This window comes from Orcinus orca, chromosome 15 (assembly GCF_937001465.1).
Source record: "Orcinus orca chromosome 15, mOrcOrc1.1, whole genome shotgun sequence".
In the NCBI taxonomy this organism is placed as follows: domain Eukaryota; kingdom Metazoa; phylum Chordata; class Mammalia; order Artiodactyla; family Delphinidae; genus Orcinus; species Orcinus orca.
Genome location: NC_064573.1, coordinates 73,007,539 through 73,029,398, shown reverse-complemented (window position 1 = coordinate 73,029,398; position 21,860 = coordinate 73,007,539). Strand labels below are relative to the sequence as shown.

The following is a 21,860-nucleotide window of genomic DNA, read 5'->3' as shown; positions in this document are numbered from 1 at the left end:
GAGGGCTCCCCACCCCCTTAAATGAGGTCTGCATTGCCCAGCAGGGAGACCCCACTCTTGGGGATAATCTCTTAATTCATAAGGAAACCCTCTCCCATTTCTGAGGACCTCTGACACCCGCACTCCCATATTTCAGAGGAGGTCCGGCTGCATAATCTGCATGGCCCAATGCAATATGAAAATGTGGCGTCCCTTGTATTAAAAAAAATACGAATTTCAACAATGAGACAGCAGAGCATTAAACCAAATCCTGGGGCTCCTCTTCTGCGACTGCACGGATCACTTGCCCACGAAGCCAGCCCTGCTTAAGAGATACCCTTCTAGTGAAGCGATTGGCTACCTCAGTCAGAAAGGGTAAATCCTTCCGACCTGGGATGGGAGGAAGGGACGTGGGATACCCAACTTCCAAAGACAATACTTATTCTAGAACACACTCTGGGACAACCTCCGTAAATTTGGAATCACTTCTCTTGACCTGGGCGGAAGCTTCCTTCGCACCTCTCTAGCCGCTGGGCGGTCCTCGCGACCCCACCCCAGCACCGCCTTCGGGGTGTTTGGCCTCATCTCGTGCGGCCCATTGCCGGGGCAACCGACGCCGAGAGCGGTGCATTGTGGTCTGCAACAAAATGCAGGAGAAAGATCCTGAGGGAACCATTGAGTCCATGGGCCAATGGGAGAGTTCTGGGGCTGTGTCAAGCCAATAGGGACGTTCGGTGGGGGGCGGGGCCGGCGGGAGCAGGGCGGGGCTTAGGTACTAGGCGGCGGCGGGTGGCGTGGGGCTCCATAGATGCGCCACGGCTTTAGTAGGGACCGTTCGTCTCGACCGGTCTGAGCCTCGCCAGCCCCTCCCCCAGGAGACCGTTGCAGTCGGCCAGCCCCTGCTCTTTGGTGAGAGACTCGGGGGGGGTTCCACTATCTGGCTTCGTCCCCTGCCGGACTTATCCCGCCGTTCGGTCCGCGCGGCCCGCGCTTCCTGCGAAGTGGGGTTGGGGGTCGTCCCGGGGTGGCGTGGGGCGGGCGGAGCGGGCCGGGGAAGCTGGCGCCTCGCAGGCGCAGCCCATAACCCAACTCCTCACCCTTTGCCCGGGCCTCGCCCCCCCAGGTAACCATGTGTGACCGAAAGGCCGTGATCAAAAATGCCGATATGTCGGAGGAGATGCAACAGGACTCGGTGGAGTGTGCTACTCAGGCATTGGAGAAGTATAATATAGAGAAGGACATTGCGGCCCATATCAAGAAGGTGAGGACAGGGCGCGGGCGTGGGGTTTCGGGCAGTTTGCGCTCAGCTGGGGCGAGTCACAACTTAGTTCCTTCTCCTCGATCCTGCGTCCCCCGAGCAATGGCAGAGATACTTGGGGGGCACGCAAAGTAGCGCGGGTGTAGAGGTTTCCAGAAAAGGACGCAAATGAATTTTGCGCTTCTCTTGAAGATCGGCCCCTCAGCGTTCGAAGTTTTTTTTTTTTTTTAATTACCCAGCTCCACGGGGAAAGCGCCACCTAGTAACGGTTTCTAGGATCAGGCAGCAGCGGTTCCCCCCCTTCTGCATGATTGCTGCGCCCAGGATCCATCTGGGTGCTCGAGAGGGGGGTAGCTGCGTGGGTGTTTCCAGCAGGGCCGAAGGGAGATCTTGCCAGCCTTCAGTGGGGAGTCAGTCGGCAGTTGAGGGAAAGTGGGTGGTAGTGAGGGCTGGGTACTAGGTTGGGGGATTGGTAAATGGCAGTCTGTAGAAAGCTGGCAGGCCTGCCAACTTCTCGAGCTATGTTTTCTAGAAGGGAAGGAAGCTGGCAGCCTAAGCCGTGGGAGGGTTCTAGTCGAGAATGAGAAGATGAAAGACTTCGGATGGAGCAGAAATAAATACCTTTTTGACAGAGGCAGCAGCAGTGCGTTGGTCTAGTTTGTAAGAATTTTATTCCCCTTAGTCTAAAAGACGTTCTTGCTGTGTACAATACAATAGTAGCCAAATTTTGCCTAACTCACCAGAGACTTGTAGTACTTTCATAGAGAAGGACTAGCTTTGGCCCCTGCCTAGAGCTACCCAGTGAAACCTAGAGCCTCTGGGGGTGGGGAAAATAGGGAAAAGTTGTTACTGCAGTTTGCTCTCCTTGAGGACCAGGTGGTAGATTAGCACTGTTAGGATAGATGTGGGAAGAAGGGCTATTGACAGAAAGATAAAATTTGCCCAGGTAGCTGTCAGGTTCTGCTTCCAGCATTCTTTTTATAGGGACAGTGGAGTGCCAAGTGTCTTGTCCGTTTAAATTTTGATCCACAGTGGTTTAGAAGCTCATTGAGGCTTTGTTCTTTTGGAAGTCTTTTGTTTCAATAATACTGAAATGAGTTATAGTGGGGGTATTTTGGGCTAAATATTTACTATTTTCTTGGCTTTTGTAGGTGCATGTCGTACAATAGGAGGATAGTTTAGTTCTGTTTAAAAACTAGAGGATAAACTAGAACTGATGTCACCTGCTGTTAATGAATAAGAATATTCTAGAAGTTATGAAGGTGTAATTGCCATGATAACAAAGCGCTCTGTCTCTGACGTTGCCCTTTCTGACTTTTACCTCCCCAGCCCCCATTCCCAGCTTAGCTCAGATTGCAAGTATGTTTGCATTAATGCACCATGTAGGCGATTTGGAGCGGAGGAACATTCTTTCATTCTAAGAATTTGCAGATGCTGACGTTCCTTCTTTCTGCTCTGCTTATCTAGGAGGCAAACTCTGACCTCTGGTTTAGCACTAAAATTCTGTGTTCTTTTTCTCCTCCCCTTCCCCCAGGAGTTTGACAAGAAATACAACCCCACCTGGCACTGCATCGTGGGGAGGAACTTCGGTAGTTATGTGACACATGAAACCAAACACTTCATCTACTTCTACCTGGGCCAAGTGGCCATTCTCCTGTTCAAATCTGGTTAAAAGCATGGACTGTGCCACACCCAGTGATCCATCCAAAAACAAGGACTGCAGCCTAAATTCCAAACACCAGAGACTGAAATCTTCAGCCTTGCCTAAGGGAACACCTCGATCTTTATTGTGTTGTTTTGTACAGGGCATTCTCTGTACTAGGTTGTTGTGGTTATAAAGCAATTAGCAAAACAGCTTACATTTGTATTTATTTTCTATTCCATACCTCTCTGTCCCATGTTTTTTCTCTTCAAAATCCATTCCTTAAAAGAAATAAATGTGTTGGAGAAGTGTGCGTTAATAACGATTTGTTCAAATAATCTAGGGTTGAAGATGGCCTATTGTTTGATCTTGGGTAGTTTGGTGGGGGTGATTCCTTGAAGTTTCTGTGGGATATAACAGACTAGCCTATTCAACGCTCTTGAGTTTCATTCTTGCCCATCCTGCTACTGTTATGCATGGAAGAATACTACTCAGAAGTGCATGTTAAGAAATGCATGGCAGAGAAACTACTGAATTAACTCTTATTCCTAATCTGATGCTTTCCTTAAGTGCTCATTTTGTTAAAAGATACTGCTATAGAGTGTTCTGGGCCTTAGGCCTCAAGTGGTGATGAATGTATAGTAGTTCCATGGTTGTAAAATGGAAATAAGCTAATAAGAAAGTTGGGCTCTAGACTAATTTCCCCTCCCCTGCCTTGGCCAAAGTATATTCTAAAGATTAAAGGTGGTCTTAAAAGGGAAATCTTTTGAGGCAGCCCTCCATGTGATTCTAATAAAGTCTGCAGGAATTTAAACTTATAAGCCTGCTGTGCTGTGCTTTAACTAGCTGTGTTCACATGTGAATTGAAGCTTTCACTAAAAGACCCAATTAAAACTGGATAAGTAAACTTCATTAAAGGTTTCCTGCTATCAATTTTAGGAAGACAAATCTTTTCTATGAATAAAAGCGAATATGGCAGACTTGGCTTTTGTAGATAGGAAATATTCCAGAGGCTGAGACAACCCACGCCCATCCTGGGAAGCTGCAAGGAAGGTCCTGGCTTTTAAGTTCCCCTTTGTTTTCAGTGTTCACATGAGGTAAGCCTTTTTGTTTTAGACCTTGGATCTATGAGATACAATTAGGGTGTCTGAGCAGCCAGGCTAATGCTACACAGAGCGGGTGATAGATCTGAATTGACTGATGATTCCATCTTGAGAGCAATATTAGGTCTGTAACATCTTTGGGAGGTTGTTTTTCTTTACCAGAACTTGGGGTCTTAAAAGTTCTAGTGAAGTTGATCAATGTTAGGACTGAGAAAGTTTCAGGGTAGAGGGGCAAACAATTGTTTTACTATTATGGCAATTCAAGTGGGAGAAGTTTTTCCCCTGCTTTCTGCAGGAGAGGAGCAGGAGGTACTGTGGAACGGGACTGCAATTGCAGTCGTTTAGGTTTGTATTTATATGAACAGACTGAGAATGTTCATGTAATACATCTTTTTTCTACCTCCTTTTCCTCTTTTGTGACCTGGCTATATTTGAAGCCCAACAGGTGTTTGGCTTTCAAAGCTGCATCAATCTTGTCGATTTTAGCTCTACTTCCAGTCTCCAGCTGCCTTCAGGCCACAAACGGCTGGACAATGGGAGTTCTAATTTCATCAGGCCCATATCTATTGCCAGGAAGTGACAGCTTTTAACTTTTCTTTCTTGATTCAGATATGAGAATCACATTGCCACTGATAGAGGACTGGGTTGATGACCTATGAAGGTTTTTTTACTGCCTGCTCCTTGTTAATTTCAGAGGCGCCAGCTGGCTGAAAACAAAACTTAAAAGTTTTTCTAAGGTTTAGCATTTTATCAATCGTTCTAAGGTGCTGTTCTTTGAGACAGGTGTATATAGAGTGCTGTATCTGGAAGCTTTTCAGTGACAAGGGCACAATCTTGTGAGTGAAGGTCGTGACTCACGTGAAGGGGTAAATGACCCCTTCTGTGCTGGGGCAAGAGGCAGCATATCTGAAGACTTTGAAAATAGCCTTGAACTAAGGTCTCTGCAATTCAACTGCCAGCCAACTCACAGGTTGACTTCTGCAATTTCTTACCAACCCTCCCCCACCCCCCAAAAAAACCCTTAAGTTTCATCTGCACTGAAAATATTTATGGTCTCATTTTTTTTTTTTTATGGTCTCATCTTAACATCAAAGAGTGGACTGTATTAAGGAGACAAGAGCTCTGTCCAGCTCTTCTGAGTACTGGAGGGGGTTTGGCTAGACAAATAGTTATCAAACTTTTTTTTTTGGCTATAAGATCCTGACTTCAAACGTATCCTGACAAAGAAGCTCTCTTTGTAAGACGTGAAATCAGGTACATTTATTCCTTCAACAAGGATTTGTCAAGTTTCCTTCATGACAGGCACTGAGGACACAATAGTGGCTTTTGGTAGAAGAGGACTGAATGAATAATGATGAAAGTGTATTTCTTTCACCTCCCTCAAGAAAAAAATGACAAAACCCATGAAAATTGTAAACTCTTTTAGTGTTTCAGGGCACAATTCTAGTTGTGATCCTTAGCCCTCTAATTTGGGCCTTGGCTTTTGGCCCCAGACTTAGTCCTAGGCTGAAAGATGGACTTGGGTACAGCTAGGAAGTTTTCTGGTTCAAATCATCATTGGGTTCTAATGATTCATTATCCCTTTGGAAGGCAGCACTGGCAGAGAAGCCACAGATACACTTCAAAACTGAGTTTCAGTGCTGGTTTTCCTTAACCACATACTACAGAGCCAAGAAAAATTAGTAGGAGTTAAGCAAAAAGTACAGACTAAATACCTCTGGGAGAAGGCCTGAAGCAGCCCCAAAGGAAAGCTGCAATAAAGTGACAGAAGCTTGTTTCTTTCACTCTGAGACTGGTCACATCAGAACATGAGTCCAAGGCGCACAGCCTTAGGAGGAGATGTTGTGCTGGTCTCACTAACCACATTATCCTTCGGCTCCAGCCTTTTGACAGGATGTGACTGGTTCACACTCCAGGATCTTAAAGGAGTTACAGTTTGAAGCCAGAATGAATGGCTACAATGCCTGATGTTAGATTTTCATAAGTCACCTTCTGAAAACCTGCATCTTCTATCATCTCCTTGAACTCCTCCTAAAACACAAAGAAGGATACAGCAAAAATCGCCTGGATTTCAACTGTAGGGCCTTTGTTGTAAGCTATAGAAGTTTTTTACCTGAGATGGGAACTGTCGGATACTTTCTACAAGGTATTGATAGGACTTCCAATCTCCTGCAATGACCTCTCCCAGGACAGGAATGACCTGGAAGCTATATACATCATAGAGCCTAAACAAAAAGGCAAAAGATTAAGATTAGAACGTGACCATTAATAAGCAAGAAGGTCTAAGCCTGGGATTATAAACTCAAATGCCTATAAGAGTCAAGCAAGTACCTGAAATAAGTGAAGTGGGCCAGGTGCAGAAGCCTAGGGAGTAGTGAAGGTGTGGTGACAGGCACAGTTAGGAAGTACCAGAAAAGTGGAGAAAGGGCAGTTACTACTCAGCCCTGACTATTGCCATGTGGGAATATGGGCTTAACCAGGGTTGCCATATATCTGATTTCTCAAGTGAAGCTGGAAATCTAGATTTTTATGTAAAATTTCCTGATTTTAAAATATGGACATCTAAGTCAATTTTTAAAATACCATGAGTCAAACAAAATACATACGTGGGCCCACTTGAGTCTCTGGTTTGAGACCCTTCTAGCCTAGGTGTTGTCATTCAGACCTCAGAGGTGGCACTGTCCCTCAGGGACTCTGGGACACTGAACTATGAGGTTCATGCTTGTAGCTTACTGGCTACTTTCTTTCCACTTTGGGATGGGAAACCCTTGGCTAGATGATGAAAATCAAGCCCTGTTAACAATACCAACCTGGATACGAGCGGATTGTTTACTTGGCTGAACTCCAGACAGAGAAACCGTCCTCCTGGCTTCAGGACCCGATGGGCTTCCTGGAGCGCCTGAGCAAGACAGGAACAACAGAACACACTCGTCAGCAGCCCTCATTCAGCTCTGGGAGGCTGAGGCGGCGTCAGCTTCTATGGGCATTATAAAAGTGATTTCCCACAGATCCCGTGTTCACTCTCAGCTGGGAAGCTGTAACAGCAGAAATAGGCATTCTGCTGCCCGTGACTAGAGAAGGTTACTTGGAGTAATCTAAACTGACTCAGATTGGTACAACGCCCCACAGGCGGCAATTTTTGAATTACTTCTCAAAATCACAATGGATATTCCTTTTTGATCCAGCAATTTTACTTCAAATAATCTATCTTACAGAAATGTTTCTATTGTGGAAACGACATGGGTTATTCATTATGGCACGATTTGAACAGCACCAAGATTAGAAGCATCTTAACCATTAATGAGAGACTGGCTAAATTACGGAATATATACACAAAGGGAATCTATGCAGCTATTAAAAAAAGGAAGAGCCAGTGTTCTTTATGTGCTGACATGCAAAAGTCTGCAGGTATATAGATATATAGATATATAGATTTTTTTTTTTGCGGTACGCGGATCTCTCACTGCTGTGGCCTCTCCCGCCGCGGAGCACAGGCTCCGGACGCGCAGGCTCAGCGGCCATGGCTCACGGGCCCAGCCACTCCGCGGCATGTGGGATCCTCCCGGACCGGAGCGCGAACCCGTGTCCCCTGCATCGGCAGGCGGACTCTCAACCACTGTGCCACCAGGGAAGCCCTGCAGGTATATTTTTAAGGGAAAAAAAAGCAATGGGCAAAATGTTTCATATGCTAATATTTGTATAAAAAAAGAAAGAAAATAAATACACTTAATATGCACAAGACATCTTTGCAAAGCTACATTAAGAAATTGGTGACTGCAGGGGGAAGAGGCACTGAATGGCTGGGACACAAGGTGAAGACTTTTACTGATATATCCGTTTGTGCCTTTTGAACTTTGAATCTACTAAAATTTATTATTATTTTTTAATTTAAAAGGAATAATAAACTGGCTACAGACATAGGACAGGTCATAAAAATGAAGCTAAAGTACACCATAAAGGATGTCCCACCCAAAGCAGGCAACTAGGCAACTGGAGTCCACATTACAGAAATGAAATGGGGTGCCTTGCTTACCATCTTCAAATGTTTGGACAGAATGTTCAAGCAGAAATAAAGAAGAGCTGCATCAGATTAAGAGCTGAACATTTCCCTTCTTCCTACAGAGGAACCATGAATCTAGCTACCTTCTGCCAAAATAGGGTTTGAGTGCCTTTTTCTCTGTCAGCCTTGGAAATCCCTCTGATCTGCAGTGTCAGAGTCAGGTGGCTTCACAAGCAAGAGGAAGCAGATGAAATGAGAGAGCAAGACTGACAGTCTCAAAAATGTAAATACCGGGATTTCTCTGGTGGTCCGGTGGTTAAGAATCCGCCTTCCAATGCAGGGGACGTGGGTTTGATCCCTGGTTGGGGAACTAAGATCCCACATGCCACAGGGCAACTAAGACCACGCACTCTAGAGCCCACGCGCCACAACTAGAGAGAAGCCCGCCGCCGCAACTAAGACCTGATGCGGCCAAATAAATTTTTTTTTTTTAAGGATGTAAATACCAACCCAAGCAACAAAGGCTTCTGTGGGGATCTGCTCTGTGGTTTTTTTTCAATTTTGTGGGCAGGAAAATGGGCAATTTAAAGGATTAAGACCTCTAAGCCTGAAACATTCAACTCAGGAGCTGAGCCCAGAGAAGAATCTCTCCCTTTCCTCATTCACCGTGGAGCCACTCCAGGAGAACTAATATCCTGAGTCACGCAAGCGGATGCAGCCATTCATTACCTGATCAATGTGTGTGACATTCCGGATCCCAAAGGCAATGGTGTAAACATCAAATTTGTCATCATCGAAGGGCAGTTCTTCAGCGTCTCCCACTACCCAAGCAAGTCCTGAAAGAGAAAAGCAGTTCTGGCCTCAGTCTGGACAACTGTCTCCTCTGCACCCAGTGAACTGTCAAACCTGAGGAGGGGGTCATGGGAAACCCTGAATTTTCAGTAGGCCGGACAGAACTGTGGGTACTGTGGACACCCTGTTTGCGGCTGGCTTGTGAAGTGGGGGCAGTCCTGTGGCAATTAGCCCTTAAACCTGTGGAATCTGACGCTAACTCTGGGTAATTAGTGTCAGAACTGAACTAAATTGTTGGACAGCTGGTTGACATTGGAGAACTGGAGAGCTGTTTGGTGCTGAGCAAACATCACACATGTGGTATCTGAAGTGGTGTCAGAAAATACACACCTGCCTTCTCCAGTGGATTCCTGGCCACCGTCTTCACGGTGTCCTCCAGTCCTGAGAATGTGAAGCTGGCGACCTTGAAGTTTAGCAGGAAGTCCCCGCAAGGTTCTCAGAGTAGACACTGGTTACTTAGTTATGCCTTACCCTTAAGCAATTTTTATCCACTAGGTGTTTTGTGTAAAGCACTGTGGTTAAGAGCCCAGGTCCTGGGGTTGCCTGTGTTCTAATTCCAGCTTCCCCATTTATTAGCCATATAATCTTTAATAAACTACTTTGTTTCCTCATCTGTAAAATGGAGTCAATAATAGTACCTACTTCAGACAATCATTGGAAGTATTCTAAGTACGTAATTTAGTATAATTATATTGGTTCTACTGGAGTCATACAGAAGCAAAGTGTCTTGACTGCAAGTCTGGTCATGAATTCAGAAAACACCCAAGGGAGCTCCCCATCAGGGTAGCTATGTCCTCTGAGGATCCTGATTTGGCTTTAATATTATTCAACTTGCAGTGAATCAGACATAAAGTATGATATAGGGACTTCCCTGGTGGTGTAGTGGTTAAGAATCCGCCTGCCAATGCAGGGGACAAGGTTCGAGCCCTGGTCTGGAAAGATCCCACATGCCACGGAGCCACTAAGCCTGTGCACCACAACTACTGAGCCTGTGCTCTAGAGCCCGTGAACCACAACTACTGAAGCCTGCGTGCCACAACTACTGAAGCCCGTGCGCCTAGAGCCCGTGTTCCACAACAAGAGAAACAACCGCAATGAGAAGCCCGTGCACGGCAATGAAGAGTAGCCGACGCTCACTGCAACTAGAGAAAGCCCGCGTGCAGCAACAAAGACCCAATGCAGCCATAAATAAATAAATACATTTAAAATAAAATAAAACACTTGGCTTCCTTAAATAAATAAATAAAATAAAAGCACTGTCACGTTCGTTGTCTCAATGGAACTTAAAAAAAAAAAGTATGATATAGAAGGAAGGCACTATAGGGGAAGGTAAATGGAAATAACCCTCCTGGAAAGTATGCCAGCAGTATTTAACAAGAGCCTTAGTAATAAGTATATCCTTTGACCCAGCTATTTGAATTTTAAGAGGAGGACATTAATGACATCATCATCAAAGCTACTGCTTACTAAGCCCATGATGGCAGGGTCTGTGTTATCACTTTACATACATTATCTTCTCACATCCTCATACCGACTCTGAGACAGCCGTACTACCATCTTCATGTTTCAGGTGAACAAAATTGAGTATCAGAAAGACTGAAGTACCTTGCCTAAGGTCACACAGACGGATTAGAACTCAGTAAGTTTTATTCCAGAGCCTGTGTTTTTAACAGTTATGGGATAGTACCTCCTACTGTGAGAAGGGTTATTATTTTCTACATTTTATAGATAAGGTAATTGAGATCTAGAGAGCCTGAACACTTGTCCAAATATATTGTCAGTAAAAAGAAAATAATGATGCATGCAAAAATTTACAAATAAGGATGTCACAACATTGTGCTACGTGCAAAAACATCAGAAAAAAATGAAAGATCAACTAGTTACATAAATTGGTTATGCAAATCATAAAACATCCATATGACAGAATATCATAAAAAATGATTTTAAGGAAATTTTTTTTTTTTTTTTTGGCCGCACCACGCAGCTTGTGGGATATTAGTTCCTTGACCATGGATCGAACCTGAGCCCTCAGCAGTTAGAGTGTGGAGTCCTAATCACTGGACCGCCAGGGAATTCCCAGGAGTTTTTAATAACATGGGAAAATCTCATGATACAATGCTGAATTAAATAAAGCAGGATACTAAATTATATACATAAGATGTTCTCAATTTTATAAAAAGAACATGATTAGGAAAAAGCTAGGAAGGAAATATATTGAGGGTCATGGTCATCTCTGGATGCTGAAACTCTGGTTAATATTTACTTCTTAATACCTTTTCAAATTTTTGATTTCTAATATCCAAAATTTTCCCAAATATATCACTTTTATAAACCATCAAATAATCTTTTTAAGGTTCCTGCCCTCCAAGCTTCCATTTTGGGAGGAAGTGCTACATGTAAGTAAAACACATAATAGTACTACACACAAAAATGCCTTTACACATTAATTTTTTAAACTATTAAATCATTTCTAGGATCTTCCCACTTAGTTTCAAATTTTTTTGCATGATATTTTTTGCAAAGGCATTATTATTGGAGATTGATAAAGCAAGGAGGAAAGATAAAACCATACTATGCAGCATGTAATGATTCCTATGCAGGTGGATTTCTTGGCTGTTAGGAGAGCCTGAAGGGCAAGCTGTGCTATGGAAGAGATGATTCAAGAGGTGGAACATTACCCATCATTTCCATCTTTGTTCTCCAGTCTTCGTGGCTAAGCACCAGAGAGAAGGGAAACACGTTTCTCAGTAGGAGTAAGAACACGGTGCCTTTGTCTAGAAACACTAGTGATTGTCAGCCTTCTGATCAGTGTTGATGGTTAACAAAAGAGCCCTTCATTTGGGGGGCCAAGTGGGCTGCAGTTCGTCTAGGCAGCTCATTCTGCGGGTGGGAGGAGGAGGAGGAAGCAGAATTGAGCTAAAATAACCATAGACACTCATGGTGGGGGTGGGGGAGGGGAGAAGTGCTGACATGGACCCAAGGGACTTGGCTTCCTTTGCTGTGCACCGCTGCCTCTCACGGGGGCTGCCTGCAGTGCTCGGCCAGCGTGGAAGAGGGCAGTGCAGCGGCTCTGAAGAGCTGGGTAAACATGCTGCAGCTGCCAGATCAGTACTTCTACTGGGGCATAAAACTAGGGGCAAAAGTATTTCAAAATATGAAAACGAACAGAAAGCCAAATGCAAAATGTATATCTTTAAGCTAGAGCAGAAACTGTCTATTTGGAGGCTGCAACAGGTTCCTGGAGATACCCAGGCATTCTCCCATTGGCTGTTGAGAGTACCGTGCTAGGGAAATTTGAGGAGTACCATTTACGGGTGATTCTTCAACTGCATCAGTTGGGCCCTCTGAGAAACCCATGATGAAATAGAGGTAGGAGGGCAAAAGGGTTTTTTTCTTTTTTGGGGGCAGGGGGTGAGAGGAGACACCTGGAAAAAATGAAAAGGAGAGGAAGCAAGGCTGTGTGGGAAAAGCCATTAGACCTACAATGGAATATTACTCAGCCATAAAAAGAAATGAAATTGAGTTATTTGCAGTGAGGTGGATGGACCTAGAGTCTGTCACACAGAGTGAAGTAAGTCAGAAAGAGAAAAACAAATGCCGTATGCTAACGCATGTATTTGGAATCAAAAAAAAAAAAAGGTACTGATGAACCTAGTGGCAGGACAGGAATAAAGACGCAGATGTAGAGAATGGACTTGAGGACACAGCGGGTGAGGGGCGAAGTGAGAGTAGCATTGACATACATATACACAACCAAATGTAAGAGAGATAGCTAGTGGGAAGCAGCAGCATAGCACAGGGAGGTCAGCTCGGTGCTTTGCGATGACCTAGAGGGGTGGGATAGGGAGGGTGGGAGGGAGCCTCAAGAGGGAATATGGGGATGTATGTGTGTATATGGCTGATTCACTTTGTTGTACAATAGAAATTAACACAGTATTGTGAAGCAATTATATTCCAATAAAGATGTATTAAAAAAATAAATAAATAAATCACAACCCCGCCCCGCCCCCCCCCCCCCCGCTCCCCCAAAAAACAAAGCCATTAGACCTGGATGAAGATCTGAGAAAGTCTCAGCCCACCCAGTGGCGGGGGTGGGGTGGAGGTGCTCTGGAGCAAAGACTGCCTGTAAAAAGAGCCCCACGTGGGAAATGTCCAGGCCCCAGGAGCCCCCTGGTTTGAAAGCTGAAGCAGAGCTTAGTTTTGGGAGGGGGATGAAATGGCTCAAGAACAGGGCATGGGGGTCACTGGGGAGCTGCTGGGAATTAAAAGCCAAACTTGTCTCAGTGTCCAAGAGCTGAGATCCAAAGAGTCAGCCCCCATTCCGGATCTGCCATTTAAATTGTGTTAGCTGAAGCAGATACTTAACCTCTTTGGGTTTGGGTTATCTCCCCTGTCACATATGGCTGATAATCTAACTCCCTGGGTTGCTGAAATAATGTACATAACAGCACACATGCTGGATGCAGCCACACAAATTATCTTCCACTCCTACCTACATGTAAGTCTTTGAAACCTGGAAAGAAAGCACTTCAGCATTGTACATATTCCATCTTATTTTATAAACATATAAACATCTCCTCTGGGTCCATTTTCTGCAGGACTTACCAGCTTTGTATCCTCGAGCACGGGCTTTCTGTTTTCCAATCTTTAGCATCTCCTTGTTGATGTCACAGACCATGACATGAGAACCGTCCAAAGAATCCTCCTCATTCTGGTACTTTTTGGCAATTTCTTCCCAGGATAAATTTTGTTGGGCCCTTAATTGCCTCTTCTCCTTTCTCTGATGCTGTGCCTGAACATAATTAAGGAACCGGAATGCAATGTCACCTGTGGGAAGCCAACAGGAGGAAAGATCAAACACAAACAAAAACAAAAACCCAGCATTTCTTAAACCCCAAAGGAGCAACAAAGGTACAGGGGTTGAGGAGTGTATGAAAATTGAATTTTGTACTCATCTCAACAGTAACTATTTTTTTAATTTTTATTTTTATTTATTTATTTTATTTATTTTTGGCTGCGTTGGGTCTTCCTGGCTGTGCGCCGGCTTTCTCTAGTTGCGGTGAACGGGGGCTACTCTTCACTGTGGTGCACAGGCTTCTCATTGCGGTGGCTTCTCTTGTTGCGGAGCACGGGCTCTAGGTGTTCAGGCTTCAGTAGTTGTGGCTAGTGGGCTCTAGAGCGCAGGCTCAGTAGCTGTGGTGCACGGGCTTAGTTGTTCCATGGCACGTGGGACCTTCGGGGACCAGGGCTTGAACCCATGTCCCCTGCATTGGCAGGCGGATTCTTAACCACTGTGCCACCAGGGAAGCCCAGTAACTTTTTATTTTAACAGTAAATTTCTAACGTCTAAGATTCTTTAAAAAACCTGGACTTCCCTGATGGCTCAGTGGTTAAGAATCCGCCTGCCAATGCAGGGGACACGGGTTCAAGCCCTGCTCCAGGATGACTCCACATGCCGCGGAGCAACTAAGCCCGTGCGCCACAGCTACTGAGGCCACGTGGCACAACTACTGAAGCCCATGCTCCACAACAAGAGAAGCCACCGCAGTGAGAAGCCCGTGCAACACAACGAAGAGTAGCCCCCACTTGCCACAACTAGAGAAAGCCTGTGCACAGCAATGAAGACCCAAAAATAAATAAATAAATTTATTTTATTAATTAATTTATATTAATTTAATTTAAAATAAATTAATTTATTTTATTTATTAATTTATTTATAAATTAATTAATTTTTTTTAAAAACCTCAGGCTTCCCTGGTGGCACAGTGGTTGGGGGTCCGCCTACTGATGCAGGGGACACGGGTTTGTGCCCCGGTCCGGGAAGATCCCACATGCTGTGGAGCGGCTGGGCCCGTGAGCCATTGCCACTGAGCCTGCGCATCCGGAGCCTGTGCTCCACAACAGGAGAGGCCACAGCAGTGAGAGGCCTGCATACCTCAAAAAAAAAAAAAAACCTTTAAAAAATTGCATATGTAATGCATGGACACATTCTTACTATAAGACTCAATACCTAAACATGTAGAATAAAACATGAAAGTTCATTCTCTGTCCACACTCTCCAGACATAACAAGTGTTAAGAGCTAAGTGTGCATCCTTCTAGCCTTTTTCTAATAATTTTTATGACAGTAACATAAAGGTACAGTCACAAGCAACAGTTCCCTGCCACACCACTTCCTACTCCCAGTTCAGTTCCCCACAGACCATCCTTCCCAACTCCTTTAGCTGTTTATTCTTTTGTTTACAGCTACTTCTTTACTCACCCCCATCTCTGCTTGCTTTTATCCTCCCAATATATTTTATCACTTTTCATAATTCCTCACAGATACCTTTGTAACCTAAAGTAATAAACTAATCAATATATTTTTTTTAATTTTAATTTTTTTATTGAAGTATAGTTGATTTACAATGTTTCAGGTGTACAGCAAAGTGGTTCAGTTTTACATATATATACATTTTTTTCTTTTTCATATTCTTTTCCATTATAGGTTATTACAAGATATTGAATACAGTTCCCTGTGCTATACAGTAGGTCCTTGTTGTTTATTTTATATATAGTAGTATACATCTGTTAATCCCAATTCCAAATTTATCCCTCCACCCCAGTATTTTATTTCTTATTCCACCAACTACAGACAGTATCTCTTTTGACTCCCTTCAGCGTTCCATCATATATATATTTTTATTCTGTCAAGCCTGATAACATTTTATTTGTTCTATAGCTATGTCTTCTGTGCTTTGTTGATGGTTTGAGTCTAAAAGCTGAAAATCAAGTGTGTACATTATTGTGACCAGGTAAATATTGTTTGGGCAAAGCCAGTGCTTTCCGGGATCACATTTCCCTTTTTACAATGCGGTTTCCTTGTCTTTGTTTTGTTTTTTTCTTACACTGTAAGAAATATATCCTTAAGTTTTTCCATTTTCTCCATCCAATTCGGTATTCTCTAGTCACTTTCCTATATATTTAAATATAATTATATGTACTCATATAAAACAACTTAAAAACATAAATGGGGATCATATTATATGCATTGTATACAACTTTTCTTTTTCTTCCCACTTAATATGTCCTTGAGGCCATTCCATTGGTATTTCTAGGCTTTCCTCATTCTTTTAAATAGCTACCTAATATTTTATAGTATTGATGTATCTTAATTTAAAGCCATTTCTTTTTTAAAAAAATATATTTATTTATTTTTTGACTGTGTTGGGTCTTCGTTGCTGTGTGTGGGCTTTTCTCTTTAGTTGTGGCGAACGGGGTCTACTCTTCATTGCGGTGCACAGGCTTCTCATTGCGGTGGCTTCTCTTGTTGCGGAGCATGGGCTCTAGGCTCGTGGGCTTCACTAGTTGTGGCACGTGGGCTCAGTAGTTGTGGCACGCAGGCTCAGCAGTTGTGGCTTGCAGGTTCTAGAGCGCAGGCTTAGTAGTTGTGGCGCACAGGCTTAGTTGCTCTGCGGCACGTGGGATCTTCCCAGACCAGGGATCGAACCCGTGCCCCCTGCATTGGCAGGCAGATTCTTAACCACTGCACCACCAGGGAAGTCCCTAAAGCCATTTCTTTATTGAGGTAGAAATAGGTTATTTCCAATTTTTCACTATGACTAAAAATTATGCAGTGAGCATATTTGTAGCTCTACTTTTTCAATGTCTTTTTAAATATATGGGATTACTTTTCAATTGCATTTTCTAAATGGGCAGTTGCCAGCATGTGGTAATGTTACTGGCTGGGGTACATTGGAGATGGAAGCAGCTCTAACTGACCCCCTTCTGTAGCTATCTCTCTGTGCAAGTTTTTGTTTTTGTTTTTGTTTTCAGACTAGATGTCTGGAATTGGAACTGTGGGATCCTAGACTGTAAGCATTTTAGATTTTGATAGATTCTGCTAAACTGTCCTCCACCGTACTGCCCTCCGTGCTTCCTTTTGGGTAGAGGGCCACACCAACAAAGCCACACATAAACATGTTTCAAACATGGACATTATTCTACTGTAATTTATTATTATACATTATCCTATTAGTATAGATTATTACATTATTACATTATATTACACATTGTGACATTTTTCTCTCCAAATGCCTAGTGTGTACCAAATAACAAAGGACCATGCACAAATAAATGAGCTTTTGATATCTGGTATCATAGTAGATTAGGCAGAAAAGTCTGCCTAGAAAGCTTACATAACATGATAAAAGCTCTCCCCCTTTCCCACACCAAAGAAAGAGGGAAAGTGGGATAAAGGTTAAAGAGAAGGTAAAACGGTTGTTTAGATGGGGAAATGCCACTAGAGTTAAAAATTGGTCGTTTTACTTTGTAATCCTCTGAATTTTAGAAAAGTGACAGGCACAAAGCTGATATTCTGTGCTTTTGACTGACATTCAGTTAAAAAAGGAAAGAATAAATCTTTCTGAGAAGTGTACTGATTTTCAATTACTATTTTCAGGCTAATGGTAGGTGAGCTAGCTCATTCCAACAAGAGACACTAATTTTTTTAAACTATTTTATTTTTATTTTTTACTTATTTATTTATTTTGGCCACACTGCGAGGCTGCGGGGTCTCAGTTCCCCGACCAGGGATCTAACCTGTGCCCCCTGCAGCGGAAGTGCAGAGTCTTAACCACTGGACCGCCAGGGAAGTCCCAAGAGACACTAATTTTTATAAAAGGAGCTTAGTGGTACCCCAGGATACAGAACTGTATGTTACCTGTGCCTCCAGCAACATCCAGCAGCTGGGTCCCCGGAAACGGGCGCATCTTCCAGAGCAGCAAATCCTTCCAAATACGGTGGATACCAAGACTCATCATATCATTCATCACATCATACTTCTTGGCCACACTTTCAAACACCTGATAGACTTGAGAGAAATACAACATGATTGGACTATTCATAAGATTAACCTGGAAAAGTCCTAAATGAAAGAGGAGAAAGCTTCCCCCCCATGAAATTAACTGTCTGCAAGGTGGAGCCAAGTCATAATGCTTGATGCCCAAATCTTCACCTTAACATTACCCCTTCTAAAAAAGGCTTAAATTACATCATGTAAGAAAGAAGTCAACCTCTTTTATGTTATCTTAGTTAGCTTTACCTAGGGCCATTACCTTGTAATAATGTCATGCACATACTTAAGTACTAAATAGGTTTCTGTTTTTCTCTTTTTTTTTTTGCCACACGTCTTGGCTTGCAGGATCTTAGTTCCCTGACCAGAGATAGAACCTGCGCCCTCAGCAGTGAAAGCGCTGTGTCCTAACCACTGGACCGTCAGGGAATTCCCCAGTTTCTGTTTCTTAGAGGAAGGGGCAGGGAGGGGGTTGGAATGTTTCTAATATTATTATAATAAAAGACAACAAAATCCTTTAGGAAGACACGACAAATGGATGGGAAGACCTCAGCTCATCTCTGCCAGCATCACTGAGAAAAACCTCATGTACAATTTGGTGGGCAGATGGATGGCAGGATGTGAATCAGGGCCAAGTCACACTGTAGAGGGTCCTCATGACCCAACATAGGATTAAGGCAGAATGTGGAATCTGGGCTAGCTGAAGAGTTAAGGAATTTATTATCCAATACACTTTAAAGTACAGGCTACATTTAACTTCTTTGCACCTCAATTTCTGCCCATGAGATGAGAATATCAGCGCCAGCCCCCTACCTGCCTGCCGTAAGGCTGAATTAGGTAATGAAGGGGAGACACGTTGAGTTCCTCAGATAAAATGTGCTGCTTAGACCCAAAATATTACTGTCCTCTGCTGAATCAGCAGACTATAGAGCCCCCTCCTTTAACTCAATCTTGAATGTCTATTCTCAACCTTGGGATCCTATAAGCTTGCTCTTTGCTTTTGAACATCTTTTGGGGTACTTAGAGGGACACTAAGGCTCAACCCACTAAGTATAAGCCCTTCTTGCTTTATATGGTTCTAATATACAAGAATTTCAGTTACTGTGGTTTAGTTCAATAATGCCAGTCCTCTAGCAACATCATTCAAATCCAGTGGTATATTAACTGTGACTAATTACATAAAGTACACATTTTGCTAGTAGTTCTTCAGTCCACAAATCATACATAAATAACAGATATGCATCATGATCAGAAGCCAACAATGTCATTTCTCTTACAGTTTGTAGCTGGTTGGTCACTATACATCAGTTATTCAGTTCACATGCAGACAGCAAAGCATGTAGTTGTGTTATCTTCTTATCTCAGCTGTAAATCTCTGGGGCATTTTACAAAACTAGATAACTGAAAGAGGAAACTGGCCAATGGAAATGAAAGTGCAACAAAATAATGAAAAGTGATAAACCCTGGAAGTGAAATTTGAATACATCAGTGGAGTTACAGGAGAAACATGACCATGGGAATGTTGATACTGCTGCCCCTCGAGAGGTTTTAGATATGCAGCCAGAGGAACTTTGGGAAAATGAACTTATGGATGTAAATGAGAATGTGGTTGTGATGAAAAGGTTGAAGATGTCCCAGAGGAAATGATGCCAGCAAAAAACTTCACATTAAAGGAATTCTTGGAGATATTTCATGACATTGAAAGTGAAAGGATAAAATGTTAGAAGCTGACTGAACCTTAGAAACACGTCTGACCGTTTGCTGAGGCATGGAGAAGGTGCTCACTCCCTACTGTAAATTATATGACAAAAAGGATGCAAACACTGTTTAAACTACTCGTGGTAAATTTTTTACAAAGGACTAAAACAACTTAATTCTCAATCTTTCTAATTTTTTGTTAGATTTTAATTTAATTTTAAATTTAACAATTAAAAATTCTAATTGTATTAATTAAATCTAATTTTAAATGACAGTGTGCTAAATAAATATCAACTTTACTATTTTTTCATTTCCTTATATATTTATAACTGACATTAAGAGAGTTTTTGATGTTTGATAATTTTTAAAGGTTCTGGAACAATCGCAATTTTCCCCATTGATCTTTTTTTTTTTGCGGTACGCGGGCCTCTCACCGTTGTGACCTCTCCCGCTGCGGAGCACAGGCTCCGGACGCGCAGGCTCAGCGGCCATGGCTCACGGGCCCAGCCGCTCCGCGGCACGTGGGATCCTCCCGGACCGGGGCACGAACCCGCGTCCCCTGCATCGGCAGGCGGACTCCCAATCACTGCGCCACCAGGGAAGCCCTTCCCCATTGATCTTTAAGATCATTGTCATGATTTCAGCTTGCATGGACATTTTTACTGTCCTGCATCATTGTGCAAAGATTGCCTGTACTTCAATCTTGGGTCCCAATCTGGAAGTCATATTTAGCTTAGTGGGTAACTCTTCCCCCCCGTCATTGTGTGAAATGTTGTTTATACATTGTAAAGCACAATACAGAGGTTAAGCATTATTATTATTTTGGAAGCAACCCATGTGTATTCAAATTCCAGCTATGCCACTTATCAGCAGTTTATTCATCTATACAAACAGGATAAGAGTTCCTACCTCATACGCTTGTATTTATAAGAATTAATGTAAAATATTTTTAAAAGGTTTCAGGGCCTCAATAAAAGTTTGCTATCGTTTTACTTGGCTCCATTTATTTCACTCCACAATCAGTTATCAAGCTCCCAATGTGCATCAGGTGCTGAGGATACAGACGTGAATGAGCCACCATCCTAGCTTTCTGGGGATTCACAGTGAAATAAATGTTAATTTAAATTCAGTATTCAAAGAGTTACAAGGGCTTCCCTGGTGGCGCAGTGGTTGAGAGTCTGCCTGCCAATGCAGGGGACACGGGTTTGTGCCCCGGTCCAGGAAGATCCCACATGCCGCGGAGCGGCTGGGCCCGTGGGCCATGGCCGCTGAGCTTGCGCGTCCAGAGCCTGTGCTCCGCAACGGGAGAGGCCACAACAGTGAGAGGCCCGCGTAGCGCAGAAAACAAAACAAAACAATCAGAGTTACAGTAGAGCTATGTATAATATTTAGTTAAGATTCAGGTGAGAGGTAATACAACGTGCTAGTCTATAAGAGGATGGAAATTCAGTTGTAGGCTCTTTCTCTTATTTCCTGGGTGAACATAGGCCAAGTTAAGGAACCTCTGAGAGTCTCACCTTATCCATCTGTAATATGGGCATAATACCTTCCCCATTACAAATGGTACAGTTGGAGTTTTAAAAAAGTTCTTTTCCTTTCCCATGCTTATGGTGAACACAAAAAACTGCTCAAAAATATCTAACATTTACTGAGCAATTATGAAGTGCCTGGCATTATTCAAAATTCTTCAGTGTATGAAGTAATCTAATCTTCACAAGAACTCTATGAAAAAAGTTACTATTATTCCTATCGGGCAAATTTGGAAGCTGAGGCACACAGAAAATAGTTTCCTTCTTTCTTTGTATAAAAGATGGCCTATCCCTTTAGCAAGAGATTAAGAACTTGGGCTCTGTAGTTGGGCCAAACTGGGTTGGAATACTAGTTCCACCACTCACTAGCTATATTAAACTGGGCAAGTTTTTGCTTAAGCTTTAAGCCTCAATTTCCTCTTACGTAACATGGGATAGCAATATTCATCATCGGGAAGTTGAAATGAGATTGTAAACAAGGTCTGCACACTGCCTGGCACATCATAAACGCTCAACTGATGGGGTTTTGTGATAATTACTTAAAAAGAGGTAGCGTCTCAGTTTGGCAGGGTTAGGCTGGGGCTACTTCTTGGAGGTCAGGACTGCAGAAGATAAAGAAGATAATGCATCAGAGCCGACAGGACGTTAAATCAACCCTTAATATGGGCGGAAGAAACTAGATCGCAGACGGTCAGATTTCCCCCCCTCCACCCTCTCACCCTTTTCACCTTTGCCCCCCTTCTCCTCTTCCGACACAGTCTCAAACCCGAAGTGCGTTTCGGTTGCCCGCTTCTCTTGGGACAAGGGCCGCGCACCCAGCGGGCCCCTGGGCCAGGAGCTACGAAGCCCGGGAAGCCTGCAGCCCAGCAACACCCGCGACGACCCACGGCAGCAGAAGCTCCATAAAACCCAGCTCCTGGGGGCCGCCATCTTGACAGTCGCGTGACCGCCGCCAGACAGGATGTCG

General features: G+C 43.5%; 2 protein-coding genes across 6 annotated transcripts in view; one reads left to right on the top strand and one right to left on the bottom strand.

The window, feature by feature from the left end:
* Positions 1–3,192, top strand: part of DYNLL1 (dynein light chain LC8-type 1) — a 23,247-nt gene extending 20,055 nt beyond the window's left edge. For 2 of the 3 annotated variants that reach the window (XM_049698256.1, XM_049698255.1), the window contains exons 2-3: positions 1,103–1,240; positions 2,772–3,091. In XM_049698256.1, the coding sequence (XP_049554213.1) occupies positions 1,109–1,240; positions 2,772–2,909 (270 nt within the window). In that variant the 5' untranslated portion in view covers positions 1,103–1,108 and the 3' untranslated portion in view covers positions 2,910–3,091. Of the gene's footprint in view, positions 1–733; positions 889–1,102; positions 1,241–2,771 lie in introns of those variants that run through there. The other variant, XM_004281418.4, reaches the window with a different exon arrangement.
* COQ5 (coenzyme Q5, methyltransferase) lies at positions 3,099–21,860 on the bottom strand. Of its 3 annotated transcripts, XM_049698249.1 has the most exons (8): positions 21,622–21,851; positions 17,535–17,684; positions 13,440–13,661; positions 8,712–8,818; positions 7,447–7,617; positions 6,793–6,881; positions 6,096–6,207; positions 3,099–6,013 (listed from the first exon to the last, which is right to left on the bottom strand). In XM_049698249.1, the coding sequence occupies exons 1-8, from the start codon at positions 21,821–21,823 to the stop codon at positions 5,912–5,914; spliced, it is 1,155 nt and encodes a 384-aa protein (XP_049554206.1). In that variant the 5' UTR covers positions 21,824–21,851; the 3' UTR covers positions 3,099–5,911. The 3 variants fall into 3 exon arrangements, with proteins under 3 accessions (XP_049554206.1, XP_004281465.1, XP_049554207.1); XM_004281417.3 differs by lacking the exon at positions 7,447–7,617 and having other exon boundaries at positions 21,622–21,860; XM_049698250.1 differs by lacking the exons at positions 3,099–6,013; positions 6,096–6,207; positions 6,793–6,881; positions 7,447–7,617; positions 8,712–8,818 and adding an exon at positions 8,825–12,259 and having other exon boundaries at positions 21,622–21,852.